The sequence below is a fragment of the Perna viridis genome, chromosome 12, assembly GCF_037379345.1.
Source record: "Perna viridis isolate PV_CMFRI_1.1 ecotype Kerala chromosome 12, ASM3737934v1, whole genome shotgun sequence".
NCBI classification, from domain to species: Eukaryota; Metazoa; Mollusca; class Bivalvia; order Mytilida; family Mytilidae; genus Perna; species Perna viridis.
Window position 1 is genome coordinate 26,916,694 of NC_142456.1, and position 16,411 is coordinate 26,933,104.

The window sequence follows — 16,411 nt, forward strand, 5'->3', positions numbered from 1 at the left end:
ATCATTTTTTTCTTGAATTCAAGATATTATATCAAATTAAATGATAAGTCTAGAAATTAATTATTCGTTTCAATAAAATCATTCACATACAAATGCAATAATCATTTCTTAATGGATTATTTTGCAATTATGACGTTAGATATATTCATTCACCATTGCGAAGAAGAACGTTCATAATGGCGGAAGAGAAACCTAATCCTTTGACAACTCGAGACTTCAGTAAAGTCATTCTTACCCTTGAAACAGTATTGATTCCAGACGACAAACTTTCCCCAACACCTTCTTTACAGGATGGACTTGATTCTGAAACCGAGATAGACCTAAGAATTTTAGGATGTGAACTTATTCAGTCGTCGGGTGTGCTTTTGAAATTACCTCAGGTTCGCCATATTGAAATTTTATTATCTTTATTTGCTCATTTTCTGTTAGACCCTCTTAACTTCAAAGTACAGGTCTTAATGTGCATTCTGTTCCTGAAGCACTTCCATTAGATATCGAAATTTGCGTTAAACTTTTAAATAGTATGTAGTTTCCTTTGTTTTACTACAGGATTGAACAGCTATTTTTGGTCTTTCATGCATGTATGAACGGATCTCGGAGCTCCCAAACTCAGTGAACGGCTGTAGATAGCTGTGCAATCCTTATAATTCTATCTGACAGTCAAAGTTACACTGTGAGAGCCTCATTCGGTTATATTGATACACAGTGTTTATGCTTCAACACACATGCATTCCCTTGCACATGTATTTACACATAATCGTCTGCACAGTGTAGGCGGCATGGACGAAGTGATAGTTGGTATCGAAAAATATATGAGATGTAAACAATACAACAGGAATATAATTATTAAGGAAATACAACAAGAAAGAAGGAAAATTACAACAAGGTTTTTTCAAGGGTTCGGTCAGACTCGGTTATAAGTTTCTTTCCCCAAGCTGAAAATTACTCTCTGTAAACAAACTTGACCGGTAAAATCAATCATTTGAATGTACATGTACTAAACTATTCTTACGGCTAAATTATGCCGTTCAGTTCGTTGCCACCCTCTTTCAAACTATATGGCCGTCATATTGGTTTCAAGTTGACTGGCGTTCATGCATGTATGTACTTTCTGGTGACGTTCGACCAATCAAAAACCGCTATAAGCATGAAGAATCTCATGATCAGAATTATTAAATAATAGACCCTTTCATGACATGTTCTGCAAAGCAGTCCATGAGCATGCATTCCTGATATACATTTCTACAAGATTGGTCATTTTGTTCTACTTAAAGCTCTACCAAGTTTTTGGCACACATGTCCATGGACTACCCTGCAGTTAATTTTCCACTGAGAAATTTGTGTGCTCCATACTTGTGCATACGTGTACATACAGTTTAACTCTACTCAGGTCACAAACATAACATATTTTTCAAATTTAAATAAAAATTGGTCTACGGTTTTATGATTCCTACCAATATTTGAAATATGTTAATAACTTGCTTGGTCATATCACACAATGGCTTCTTCGTAAAATGTTTATGTGTTCAAATCTGTCGACATTTTAAATCCTTATCACAATGTTAACATTGTCAAATCGGCTGTGATTATGTTACCTAGACAATTTCAGTTGTTGGTAGTTTGACAAAGCAAAGATTTACAGCTTTATTCTTCTGAAGGTTATTTTTCCTTCTAAATAATTGTTGGAATTTCTTGTAAGGAATTATAAATTCTTTTTGGTGGTGCATACAATTGTAAGTACTGATGTTTGTTTTTTTATAATATGAGAAACGTACAACAAATAAAAAGAAAGACAACTCTGCCTTTATTATAGAATGGCTGAAGAAAATTATGATTAAAACGAAAAGGACATGAACTGACCATAGAGTATAGGCATGTGTGAACAAACATATAATAAATATTGCAAATGTGTGTTTATACACACTATTTCAGTATATGATACTATATTCGCTTAAGAACCACAGTTTTTGGGATCTCCCCTGTGCTTGTTAATACTTTGGTTTTTCCCTCAATATTATTTAAAAAGCTCTTAGCTTTGTGTTATGGTGTTTTCTTTGTTACAACTTACAATGCATTCAAAAGAATGAAATGATTTTAACTTTATTTTTCTTGTTCAGGTCTCGCTAACCACTTCTAACGTTTCCATTACTTTACATATTAAAAAAGTAATTTTCAAAGTCTCACTGTGAATTCCCAGGACAAATGACATCTTAAAGTTGCATACCGTTGCGAAGCTTGGAAAATAAGGCTTCCAAAATCATTATGCTAATGGTACGATGATTGTAGAAATTCTTCACAAAATTTACTTGAATAAATAATACTGAAAATCCATATTTTACCTGTTCTGCTAACTGACAGCATGGAGGCGAATTACTTATACATGTAAACAATATTCATACACTTTTGTAGTTAATTACATATATGATTTTAAAGTACACATTCTCAGCTTTATTTTGACTACTTTTAATCATAATATACACAAATAATGCACTTACAATGCATATGTCTAGGTTCAGTGTGTTTTTGGTACTACATAGGGGGGTGGCCATTTGACCCGGGAGTGGTTAGTGAGACCTCAACCAATGGACATTACTTCCCCTGAGAATAGGAATTTTCATGTCCTGTATTATTATAGGGACATCCAAGGGTCAAGCTACTTGAGAAAAACAGAGAGACCCAAGGGAGAAGTAAATGCGTATGCGCATCATTTACTAATCCTTTTTAAAATTATATGTGTTACATGTTACTGTACTTGCATGCACACCATATAAGGAAGCATTTTCATATATATATTTTTTTTAATTGAGATAAAAATTTTACTTTTTCTTTATGTTACTGGTGTAAGTAACTAAATATTTTGGACAAAATGAAATCAGCCTGCTGACTGATAGATTGACTGCATCATATATTCATGAAATTGAATTACAAACCTATACTTCTACCCCTTACCATATTTATACAGCAAAATTAATACATGATTGAGCAAAGCAAAGCTTCTGGTAATGATTTGTCCTATTGATTTTGTCTTTTTTAGCAGCACTGGAATAGAAAATTTTCAGGCTGTGACATTCTGTTGGAATTTTCATTTTGTTCCGTTTTTTTTTTCCTCCTCCCACTTAATCCATTATGATTTCTCGTTCAAAATATCCAGTCTTTTGATATAAGTTGATCAATAGTCCTGTTAAAAATTTATTACTGGCAAAATCAAGACCGGAATTTTATTTACATTATAGTGTCAGGATGAACTTGTCTCAAGCTTAAGAAATGTTCTGTCGCATTGGAGAATTTACTGTTCTGTTTGTTAAGAAACATGAAGATTAAAACAAATGCTTCTGGTTTTCTACCGAATTATCAATTGAGATAAATTTAAGTTCTAAGAACCCACATGACAAATTTGCACGTTTCATAACGAAATGTGAACAGTAAGCTGAAGTGAAAATTACTCATTCTGTATCCAGTCTTAAATGTTTGAAACAAAAAGTTGAATAAAGTACTTGCTTGTAAAATTTTTACTATTTATTTTCTCAAACGGGCACCATTTTTGTTTGAATTGTTGTTGAAAGAGAGATAACTTAGGTCAAAATACCTCTAGAAAACAGGAGAACAGTCCCAATCATGGGCGAGATCTGAAAACAATGGGGCGACTTCACTTAGATTTTGGTGTCTCCTGAGGGGGAAGTGAGTGACTCCAGGGTGACTACTTCGCCAGAATCGCCCAGTAGCGGGAGCCCTACATCCTATATACATAAGTATGTAATGAAAGATGCTCAGAAAAATGAATGGCTCAAAGTCCTTCTGTTGGAAATGACGTATGCACTTGGAATGTGGTTATTTGAACTTAAAAAAAGCTTGGATATTCCTGTTGTTTCGAGACATTGGTCAGTTTTATAACAACATAATAATGTATTATTCAGAAATTATAAAATGTTATTGGGAGTACAATTAGCTCCTTCCCTCATAGGCAAAGATAAAATCATATCTATGTTAAATTCCATATGGATAATGGTTTTGCAGTAGCTGCCAGTTGTGAAACTTAAGAATTTCAAGGTGGTACCATAGATGATATTTCTGTTGAATTCTTGCTATGTGTTAAACGAAATTTTACCCAAAATTTCTGTAGCCCATCCCAAATTCAAGTAGCCATGGGTGACTGGGTTACTACCAATTTTTATCCTTGGCTGCACATTTAAAATTAAGACCTGCTATATTATTTTAAAAAAAATTTTTATTTGGTCCAATCAAGTAAAGTTACACGTCCTATACACATAAGATGCATACGATGTCAATTTTTAATTATTTTAGGATCTTTTATATAATGTTACATGAACATCTTTTCAGGTTGCTATGGCCACAGGACAGACCTTATTTCAAAGATTCTACTACTCAAAATCCTTTGTGAAGCATAATATGGAGGTAATTACATGAAGTGACTTGTGTTTTTTGTTGTTTTTCTTTTCTTTTTTTTTGTATGAAGTATTTCATATTCATTATTAAACTCAACTTGCATAATAGTTTATGAAGCAGAAATTGTGGTAGACATGTTGGAAGACAAAAATATGATGTGTTAATAGTAATGGTTAACACTGCCGACACAGCTGTTCTTAAAATAGTAAACTGTATAAATAATTGTCAACTTGATGCTGCTAACCTTTATCTGATTCATATGTTTATCACATTACTTTGTAGGTGCTAGCAATGGCATGTATAAATTTAGCTGCTAAAATAGAAGAATCTCCGAGGAGAATCAGAGATGTCATCAATGTATTTCACCATATCAAACAATTAAAAAAACAGAAGTGAGTATCTAGCATCTCATGTCAATAAATAATTTTCATACCCAGGCGTGCAGGGATCGGAAAAACACTCCTGCTGGTCTGAGGCAAGGAAGGTCCAGGGTGGGCAAATTAAAGTGAAACAGAGCTTGTCTTTTTATGTATTTTCTAATCAACATACCAGAAGGGAAAGCAAACCTCACTTCAGGCGTTACAATGAAAAATAAAAATATTCTCAAAACTTCAGTATTTAACTTTTGTGGTGCTAGGGCCAGTTCCAACTAAACTTGTCTGCTTAACTAATTTTTCTTATTTCTACATGTACCTGCAGACATCTACAAGTGAAATTGTAAGGTCATAACAGAATGATGTTGACCAGGGTTGTAAGACTCATATATACTGAAAACATTCCAAAAAATTCTTGAAGTTTCACTTAAGTACACTCTAAAACTTACGTATGGGTTACTAGAATTTCTACTGTGATTACTATACATGTTGGATACCGAAGATTTAGGTTAAAACCCAAATATTTACTTTGTCTATTGTATTTGTAGGCATATATTACCAATGATATTAGACCAGAATTACATCAATTTGAAAAACCAAGTCATTAAAGCTGAAAGACGGGTACTGAAGGAATTAGGATTTAGTGTCCATGTCAAGCATCCACACAAGGTGAGGTCTTAAAAAAAATTCTTTTAGATTTTGCTGTATTGATTCTACATTAGTGAGGTCTTGGGCAGTATCTTGTGGAACAATTTCAAAAATTGTCTGCAGCCATTTACCTAGACATAACATTCTCTTGTTCCATTTTTGAGATGAAATATGAAATAATTTTTTTTCTTAAGCATAAACTGATACGTGATTGTATATTGTATTCTCTAATTACTTGTTTTTAAATACAATTAGTGCCTCGGTGATGAACATTAGGAAGAACGTCATGAAAATACCAAAATAAAACAATTTTTTTAATGATGGACATTTAAAGATTACCTATTCACAAAATGTTAATTCCAATTTCTGCTTGAATGGCTTTTCCACTGTAATTTTGATTTATATTCCATGTCATGCTGCCTCCAGATCTCAATCATGTGCATTAAAATACTGAACTTTGTTAAATTTTCAGGAGGCATGTATCTTCTAACTAAGTTCCTTAATTTCAGCAATCATGGTGGAATAAAAGATTTGATGGTGATACAGGTGCTATGGAGGGCCCGAAAACAGGTTATTTGTCCAACTATAACCTTTGACATACTTATTGTATTGTTAAACCTTTATTTTTCAGGTGATTGTGGTCTATCTCCAAGTGTTGGAGTGTGAATCAAATTCCAAACTGGTGCAGTGTGCATGGTAGGTATTTTTTGAGTAGTCTTATTTTTAGCAAAAAATGTTATCCTTTTAATGGTACTGTTCAATGTCCTTATGAAATGCAACTTTGCTTCTCTGAGTACATGCTCTTGTTAAAGTTCAGGGATAAAATCAATTTAATTTTTTAAGTATGTCTACAGTACAAATATCTATGAAAAAGTTTTGTTAAGGTTTGGTGCATGTAGGTTAACTTTTTAATCCTAATTAAGATATGTCCAGTTAAACAGTATTGTGAACTTAGAGGATGTTAAGCAGTGCCATTAATGATGACTTCTTGTCTTAATATACAGTGTTGGGTAATAATGGATTTTGACCAATGAATGCAAGTGTATTCAGGGTCAGGGTCTTAACCTCGGTTGTGTAATTCTAATACAAGGGCAAATGTTTATCTATGACCTATATCATATTAACCCTGTGAAAAGCAGTATTAGGAATATCTGAATCATTATGCCACTGAACTTTGATATAAGATTGGGATCCTTTCTTCGGAGTTTCTGGTCTCATAAATAGGGTAAGTTCAAAATTTTGTTTTCATACTGTACAAGGCAAGTCATTATTCATTTGTTTCATTGTGTAAATTCAACAACTTTCATTGTTATTCATTATGTTATCTTATTCTATGTAAAATAAGAGAAATGAAAATCTAGGTGGGGACTTACCAAATCTGCACAGCTTAATTGGGCTGACTAATAAAATTTTGTTTTGAATACATGTGAAATTCACATTATTTTATTTACTGAACTATTGCTACTTACAGTATGTCTTTTTCTGCCTGTTTTAAAATTCAGAATGCAAGCTGTTTGACCCTACTCTGATTTCCATTTGCCTTGTTCATTGATGTCATTTTGTTTTTATAAAAATGTAAATAAAGAAAATTTATGCTGAATTATGTGTAATGTTTACCAAACACTGTTGCAATCCTCTAAAGAAACTGTTCGTTTAGTATACGTCTTACTCCTCATTCAGTATCAGTAGGGACTACCTTTAGGCTAAAAGTACAGCAGAATTTTAAGGGTTTTTTTTATGTTTTTTGTTTTATGTTTTTTTTGGGGGGGGAGGGGTGGAGTTCTTGATATTTCAAAAAAAAAACCAGAATTTCAGGTGGGTATCATCACTTTTCATCATGTGGCAGTGATTTTTCTAGGCTTAGTCATTTTAGTCATTGACTAATCACATTCTCAGGTGATTAAAGCCTTTTCCTGGATTTTGACCCATTTTAGTCAAAATGTTTATGTGTTAGTACAAAATCCTCAAAAGTGACTAAAGGTTTTGAAATCCTGGCAAAAACACTGATCTGGGATGGTATTTTACCGAAGTGCCCAATGCTAAATCAAGTCCAGAGAAATGAGTAACCTCCGTCAAAAGGGGCACAATTCTATTGGCTTTATTTTTTTATTTTCTTGTTATGTATAATTGTCATTGTAATGCCATCAGTTGGTTTTATTTTTGGCTTCGTTAAGTTGACGAAGCATGAAAGTGTAAAGAAAATTGTATTAATTTTCTTATTTTTCCTTTTTGCCTACCCCAGATTAGGTGGGTAAAGTCTGTCTTGCAATGAATACACCATCCTCTGGTACCCAGCAAGAAACAAGGATGAAAAAGACTCAACAGGGATCCAGCCCAACTAGGACAAAGAGAGGACATTATGGAGTTGTGTATTTAGAGAGTGTCAAAGGTTACGCAAATTAAAGGGCACTCCTTTGTTCAAATGAGAAAAAAAGAAATGAAAATGTAGTAACTTTTGTTGTCAGGTTTAACGAGTTTGTCTTGCTTTGTTAGAATTGATTTTCTAGTGAGGATAAAGCAGGAAAAATAAAATGAACTGTTTATTTATCATAAAATTGCATGAACTTGACAAATGTTAGGAGAAATGATTATAAGGAAGTAGTTTTTGCGTACATTTGTCAAATTTGAGGTTAATGATCACTCTTTAAATATATTAGATTGTTTTACAGCAGTCAATCAGATGTTTAAAGATTGGGACAATTGTGGCACACTTAAACATGATCCATAGTGAATTCTGAAGGAAGAGATCATCACATAAATTCAAGGAAAGAAGTTGGAAGTAAATTTGTGGACTGAGGAATAGGATGTTCATTGTTAGATAAATGTATTAAATGCTTTTAATTTGTTTTCAAATTTCTAGTTCGGAAAATGTCTGATGGAGCCAAGAAAAAAATGGTTGGTATGATATGTTATTTAAGATACATTAAGAATTCTATGATTATTTCATAAATACTGTACAAAAAGTTTTCAACTATAAATGACTGTTTTTAGATTTCTGTTGACTTTGAAATTAATATGATGCCTGAAAGTTTTATTTATATGTGTTGAAACTTAAAGTGCTTGATAAATTATTAGTTTGACAACATCCAGCTATATTAAGATTTTCTAGAATTTTTTTTTCCCAGAGAAGTATCAAATGCAGGTATTTTCAGATTTATCAGTTGTCTTAAAACAATCATTTTGTATTTAGACTTTTTTGTTAAAATGAAGAAACTTATTGTATTGTGACAACTTAAAAAGGATTAGGACAACAAGGATTATTTCTGGTCATGTTATCATAAGGAAAAAAAAAACACTTGTAAGCAAGAAGAGATACAAATATTGTTCCAGTAAAATACTAGTGAGGACTTGTTGTTTTGTTTAACCTAGCAGAGTCATTCTTGGACATTCCATTTCAAAATATGCTGACCCTTAACACACCCTTTTTGTTCCTATTTCTTTTGAAGTTGAATGTAGCATATAATTTGATCATGAATGATGAGATGTAAAATCATTTGTATATATGTTATGCAGCTGTTTGAAGATGTTTATATGAAATATCAGATACTCATGTGCCATATTAAAAAAGTGACTTCTTTAGGAAGATGAACTGTACTCAAAAATATTCAGTGGACATAAAGGACTGTTACATAGTCTATGCATTGTGAACCATTACATGAACATGAAATTTAATGAATCATGACCTGCCTTATAGAGTATTTTATTTCTTATTATAAGTATGCCATAGACAGAAAAAGATGTAAGTTACAAAAATGCTTATTATTATCTCTCTTCTTTTAGGAACTACATGAATGACAGTTTTAGGACCAATGTTTTTGTGAGGTTCATGCCAGAAACAATAGCATGTGCTTGTATATATCTTGCAGCAAGGCAATTACAGGTACATGTATGGTCTTTTACTAAAATGGACTAAACAGCTGTATTAATAAATGTTCTACCATCTAAAAAAAGAAATATGGAAACTTTTTTATCTGTCTGTCATCTTGATTTAATACAATTTCAGGTAAAATTGAAAGCTATTTGAAATACCACCAAACAAAAATGAAAAGTAAGAATTTATGCTTTATACAGGTAAAAAAAAATTTGGTTAAAAGAGCTGGAGATTACAATGTAACACAGCTATCAAATTTAATATTTATATATTATTTAAGTGTTAAGAAAATGTCTGTAAAACTGTTGCAGAACTAAAGACCAGGGTAAATTTTTATGTGCTGACACTATGTTGCAGGAACTTAATTTTTTTTATTTTGACAAAATATCCATAGCTTGATAAATGTATGTATTTACAGTGAGTATTTTTGTCACAAAATTTCATAGATGCAAAACATTTCCAGACTTTTTCTTTTCAGATACCACTGCCAGATAGGCCAGCTTGGTACTCCATCTTTAATGTTAAGGAAGAAGATATTCAAGAAATTTGTCTTACAATATTACGGCTCTATGCCAGGCCAAGGGTAGGTGTTTTGATCATAATTTTTTGGATACAAAAAGATGAAGCAGAAATTATGTAAAAAGAAACTTAATATATATTCGGCCTTACACAATTCATGAGTCACATATAAAACATGTCCAATAGTTTAATTTGCAGTTTTATGACAAAGAACGACCTTTGTTTTGTAGTTTCTTATTTTTTTCTTATTTAGCCAAATGTTGAAAAGCTTGGAGAAAAGGTGAATGAAGCCAAAAGAATTCAGTTGGAGAACAAAAAGAAATCAAAAGGAATGGACACAGATTATGGCACTCCCAACTCTACCTCTAGAGCTAGTATGTACTTAATTATCCATGTAGCAGTTTCTCTGTACATTATTATAAACTTTGTCTCTTCTAAGGGCTTACATAAGTTTTTATGTTATACTAAATTTTCATAGGAAAGAGTACATAAATGAAGTAATTGGTTTTCGCTTTCTTGAAGGATTAGAATAGTACCGTATTTTGGTGTGTATAGTGCGCATTGGTGTATAATGCGCAGGGTGGTTTATCCTTTGAAAGTTGATTTAAGAAACTTTACCGATGTATGTATGTATTGTGTGTGGTGAAAATAGTGTAACTTGTTAGAACCATGTACATTTCTGACTTTAATTTATTTTTAAATAAAACGGACCATTTTGTCTGTTTTGTGTATCTATTTCATTAAAGAATATTGTTTTTGTATTTATGTTTTGTCATTGTTTATTTGTATTCATTTACTATTTGGGTAAGAAATGGGTAACATAGACAATAGCTGAAATTGTCAACTTGGACATTTGTTTCGATTACCTTTGGAAGGTTTCTATTGAGAGTAATAAATTTCTGAAGATTGTTAATTCTAGAAGAACTGTTTTTACTTCAATCAATTAAAAGGTCTGAGCGAACAATGCAGACGGTCATCAAATAGGGCATGTGTGTTGATAGCTCAGCCAAGCGTGATAATGAGATGCAGAATTTTCACCCGATGTGTATCAGGGATACACATAGGGTTTATGTTTAAAATTAATACTTTTTAAGCTGGACAAGGATTTTTATATTAGTTCACTGAAAAAAAAAAGAAGCCAATATTTTCAAAAAGTAGAATATCCAATAACTATGAATTAGAGTTCAATACGATGCGTAAATAACGATGTTTTTATTTCATATGGAAATATTTTAGAGCTCTATGATCAGTGTGCCCAAGATTTTGTTATTCAGTAATTAAATTGTTTAAACTTGTGTGTATTTTAATTACTTTTTCCAAATCATTAACAAGTCGTATACATCGTATAGACATAATTATATATACATTGCAAATCAATTTGCATTCTCCTTTGATAATAGCGGTAACTAATTGTCTTGTGTCCTTGTCATCATTAATTAATCCCCTCAATAAATATGTCAATTGCTTGTTAGATATAAAATTAACAGGGGAAACCATAATCAGTGACATCTAAATACCCTTTGCAATGCCTCCATAACCATGTGACAACATTAGTTAATCGGTACACAAAAACAAAAGTATGGTGGTTGTAAACATAATCTTGTGTGAGCTTTTTTTTTGGGAGGAAATAAATTAAAACCAGATTCTGTTCAAGAAGATTTTATTGACAATCGATGCTTACAAAGGTAACAAGTCGACAAATAAACTCATAAAAAATCCATAAATTTGCTTTGGCAGCTCATAAGTGGTCTCTGATTCGATGTTGAGGCCCTCGAGGTCGTTAATTTTCGACCGATCTAAGGTCTGTAAAAATGGTTTGAAATGATGTATGGGTGTATTTTACACACCCCATGTTCTGAAATTAGTTTCCTGGTAAAAAAGTGTGCACAATACACACCAAAATACGGTACTTTCAAATATGGTCCGAGTTAGTGTAATATATTGATAAATTATCCTGCACTTCTTTACAGACTCACCAAAGAATGTCAGTCCTAACCCAACACTACTTGGAAGTATAAAGCAGCTAAAAATAAAGAAAGAAAAGGAAAAAGAAAATGTTAAGAGAACAGAAAGTGGCAGCAAAATGTAAGCATTTATTGATGTGTTTCAAGTATGTACTTAATTACTTTACTTTTCTTGTGGCTACACAAAGAATTGCCAATATCATAGCAAACCAAGTTGTAGTAGATTAAATGGTGCAATTGTATATGGACTCCATTTGAAGTGATACCATGCCCAGGGAAGGCACTTAGAAATCTTGGATTTTATAATGTATTGTGTAATTGATTAACAGAGTCAATGGACTAAGGCAGAGAAAAGATTTACTTAGCCTTTCTATGGGTTAAGCTATGTTTTCCAGGAATAACTTTATGTCCATTCTGCTAAGGTGTTCAAAGGTAATTTTAAAAAAAAAAATGCAATGTTAAGATCATGATAATGATAATTTCTGTAATTAGACAGTATCCTGAGGTAGAAAAAAAACAAGATATCAATGATTGGATGCCACTGTTTTTAACCAGGCTTGATTTTAGTGGTCTTCATGTTTTTGTTGTTTAACATGTTTTGTTGTCTAAACAAAGCCATTTATCACAACTGGGAGCAGTTGGTTGAGTTACATTTTTATGGTGTGTATTTCCTAATACCAAAATTTGGTTCATATTTTTTAAGATAGTTATGTATTTGTTATGTTTCAGTAAAAATGGCAGCAAAAGACGACGAAGTCATTCCTATTCACCTGACAGGTAATATATACACTGTATATAAGTTGTATTGTACCATATTTTGGTTTGTATTATGCACATAATTTTACATAAAAATAATTTCAAGAGCATGGGGTGCATATTATGCATCAATATATAAGAATTGGCCACGAAATAAGACTTGTATGAGAAAAGACATTGCGTAATGTTAATAAACTAACCAGTAATGTAATGTTAACTGAAAGAAAGTTTGTCTAATCATCAGATACATCTTTAAGTATTGAATTTTTAATGATATTTTCTTCTAATCATGTTAAAATGTCTTAATAACATGTTTCAGACCAAAGTTTTGCAACATTTCTTCCTTATATGACATGGTTAGAGATTAAAATGAAATAACTGAATACCAAAAAGTTACGAAGTCTTTTTTTTTTTTTTGTCAAACCCTACTTATGAAATACTTTTGCAGCTGAAAATGGTTATTTTTGAAACTTATTTTGATTATTACTTACAATGTTCTCCCTTCAAGGTACATTTTAAAATGAAAAATTGTGAAATTTGTGTCATAAGCGAAACTGGAAATGTCTGATTTTCCTTGACGTTTGATTTTGTTTTATTAGCCATTTCATTCATCCTTTGTCAATTTTATCATGCTTCAAAATTCAAATTATCCAATTTATTTAGAAGGAGTAATCAAGGGAACCAAGGTTATAGCGGTAATCAAAAGAATGCAATCCAGGGACAAAGACCAGACATGGAAAACAGACATACACAACATAAAACATAAAGTAACTAAAATCATACATACAAAGTAACAAAAGTAAATGAGCAACTCGGACTCCACTAAAAACTGGGAGAATGGACCAAGTGCACCAGTAGGGTAAGCGTCCTCTGCTTTTCTAGAAACACCCGCCAAGTTGCTCATAAAAGTCAAGTCCAGGGTAGACAAACGAGGAAAGGAAAACTATGAACCGTGTAGCTACTGATCTGTACATGATATTTTAGTCTGAATACAAGTTTTTTTCCTTCATATTTATGTAGGAAATACCACATCACCACGGTATATAAATTGACATATCAAAATACAGATTTTTTTCTTACAAAATTTTACTGCTATCAAATTCTAAAAAACTTTTTTCACACGTTTTGACCTTCAAAATTGTGCTGCGTACAATACATAAATGTGATTATACACGCCGAAATACAGTACTTTTAATACTTAATAATATTGTGGCTTAGATATGACACTTCAGATTGCTTTTAGCAGTGCACTTGAAAAAACGTCTGAGCAAATGTGAGTAAGTCCAGCATTTTTATGCCCTTTGAATGCCTTTGAATAATTATGTTCAGTAAAACTTGGTTCTCTTATTTGCAAATGTCTACTTAAAAGGCCAGAGGTCTAGGGAAGCTACAAGATTTCCACTTGAAGACTTAACTTTTCACAATAAATGGTTGCTTTCTGAACTTAACAAAATGTCTTCTACTTTCCAAAGAGTAAGTGGAACAAAGGGAACTTCCCCGTACAAAATTCATGTTCCTCTAGTGAGTGGAAATAGAAATTCTAGGAAATTGGTTTTTTAAAACAAGTATAGCTCTGCCTCAAATTTGCTTTAAATATATTTCAGAATTATTGAGAAGAATCGAAAGTAGTATCATAATTGTTTTAATTTTATATAGAATAACCTTTCTGCCTGTACAAATTCAGTCACAATCATCATGGCTCCCAATGGGTGGATTGATTTCAAATTGGGTGTGATTGGGCATACATTTGAAGTGAATTAAGGTGCTGTCCATTATAAATTTTTTGTATGATTGAGGTACACCTTGCATAACACTATTACAACACACTACAGGGAAGCTCCTTCCATTTCCTTGGCATGAAGAATCCTTTTCTGCTAGTTCAGGCAACGGTATCTGAGAGAGCTTTACACTAACTCCTTAATCATAGAGAAAGTAGATTGTGTTTTAAAGTTCAGCTCTTCTTAAATCTCATGTATTATGTGTAATGTTAAATGTTTTGAGTGTTGATGTAATTCCAGATCATCAGAAAGCAGTCGAAGCACTTCGAGGAGTCCAGTCTCTAAAAAGAAGAAAAATTATAAAGACTACAAAGAGTATGATGCTCGTTATTATAGGAAAGAAAATAGTGATGGTTACAAAATCTCGAAAACATCTCACAAGAAAAAGAAGCATTCATCAAGGTCTATAAGTCGTTCAACAAGTAGGTCTCCTGACAGAGGGTATAAATCTAGTCACCCTAAAAAGTACTACAAAGATTCCAAGGACAAGGATCGTTATGATTATAAAGACAAGTATGATTACAAAGACAGATATGATTATAAAGATAAGGACAGATATGATTACTCTCCTGATTACAGATACACTAAACGGCATCGAAATGGTCACAGAAGTTCCTCTCCTGAAAGATATGAACGACACCGTCGTTAAATACTTATATTTGGTAACTGTGATACAAGATGCATAAGGAAATGTTTGTGTATTGGAAAAGTCTTTCTAATGAAGTAAAATATTTTATCATTTGTATGAATCTGATTTTATTGTAAGTGAAATTATATTGCAAGTGCTGTATGTATATTGGTAATTTTATTTTGTAAATTGAAAATAATCTCCATGAGAGGGAACAATTTTTGTGCACACAGCATTATGTGATAAATTTGTAATATTTTGTTTTAAGTAGCACTCCAGCTAAGGATCATGCAAAATGTGATTCATGGGTGAAAAGCCTAAATATTTTTATTTTTGATATTTTGTTTGAAATGTCATAGTGAACAGAAATTAACACATGGTTGGTTTTTCATAGAATCAGTGCTCTTAGTAGATAAAAAATGTATAGAATGCACTGTAGATTTCAAAATTAATCTCTATAAATGACGCTCAAATACAAGAGAATCTACTGGATTTTCAATGTTGATTATCTCCTAAGAGCAGGCAGATTTGAATGAATAATTACACATTTCATAGTACAGACCCATAAAACAACTTAATTACAAAAATAAAAATATGTAACCTTTTTTAGGGTGTATCACATTTTTCAGATTTTGCATGATTCTTACAAAGACAGCTACTTAATTGTCAAGTTGTATATGGACATTATGAGGTCACATTGTCTGCCTTGAGAATGTTTTAATGTCTCTTGAACTTAATCCACAAAAAATGATCATTGTTTAAAAAAGATATTGTCTTAATTGAATTAAGCCTTAAAATGATGATTTGTTGCTGACTAAAAATTTTAAGGTTTTCATGTATGAATGTTGATAATAGTTTGTGTCTAGATGCAGTTGAAAGTTGTGTGTAATTGTTGAGGTCAAATCATTTGTAGCAGACAGTTTTGATTATGAATTTACTTATGTGAAAATCAGTCTGGCTTATTGTTTAATAAGAAAGAGAAGTTTATGTAAGAAAATGAAGAAATCTTGTGTTGTTGAAATAGGAGTTGTAGCAATAGGTTGGAAGAAGTGTAAAATCTGCCTTTCCTCAGTTTTTCTTGGGTATTATTAAACTGTGATCTCAGGGTATCATTTCGAACATTTTTGTAAAGATCTGCAATCATGATATGTATCATTAAATTCATCATTTTTTACTACTTAGACTTTTTTAATGCTGTTGAGCTTATATGTAATTCTATCATCTAAAATTTAAGACACAAAAAAAAGACTTTTTTGTACAATAATGTACAATTTTATCATTAAAACAACAACAAATGATCATTCATATGATAGTGTACTTTAATAGTCAGATATTGAGACCAGGGAAGCAGAGAAACTACACATTATTTTCCAACTTAAGAAAGTACAATTGTTATTGATGCATTCCTTCTTGTGCCTGATGCAGAACAAAAAGAAATAAATATAAACAAATATCCTGTTGACCTTAAC

The 16,411-nt window shown here is 31.9% G+C and overlaps 1 protein-coding gene and 1 long non-coding RNA gene across 2 annotated transcripts; both read left to right on the forward strand.

The window, feature by feature from the left end:
* The first annotated feature begins 154 nt into the window (after positions 1-154).
* On the forward strand, positions 155-16,119 carry LOC148601871 (cyclin-L1-like). Its single transcript, XM_088555433.1, has 11 exons — positions 155-380; positions 4,339-4,413; positions 4,687-4,796; positions 5,327-5,447; positions 6,058-6,122; positions 9,207-9,306; positions 9,776-9,880; positions 10,070-10,190; positions 11,787-11,901; positions 12,510-12,557; positions 14,555-16,119. The coding sequence occupies exons 1-11, from the start codon at positions 177-179 to the stop codon at positions 14,961-14,963; spliced, it is 1,473 nt and encodes a 490-aa protein (XP_088411559.1). The 5' UTR covers positions 155-176; the 3' UTR covers positions 14,964-16,119.
* On the forward strand, positions 7,669-8,293 carry LOC148601872 (uncharacterized). Its single transcript, XR_015917147.1, has 2 exons — positions 7,669-7,815; positions 8,096-8,293. It is a non-coding gene; the product is annotated as an uncharacterized LOC148601872 (long non-coding RNA).
* Positions 16,120-16,411: the final 292 nt, after the last annotated feature.

Bases quoted from the DNA above. Each gene is read 5' to 3' on its own strand.
- LOC148601871 (XM_088555433.1), top strand. From the start codon at position 177: ATGGCGGAAGAGAAACCTAATCCTTTGACAACTCGAGACTTCAGTAAA. The intron at 381-4,338 runs GTTCGCCATATT...ACATCTTTTCAG, and splicing joins TGCTTTTGAAATTACCTCAG to GTTGCTATGGCCACAGGACA. The intron at 6,123-9,206 runs GTAGGTATTTTT...CTCTTCTTTTAG, and splicing joins AAACTGGTGCAGTGTGCATG to GAACTACATGAATGACAGTT.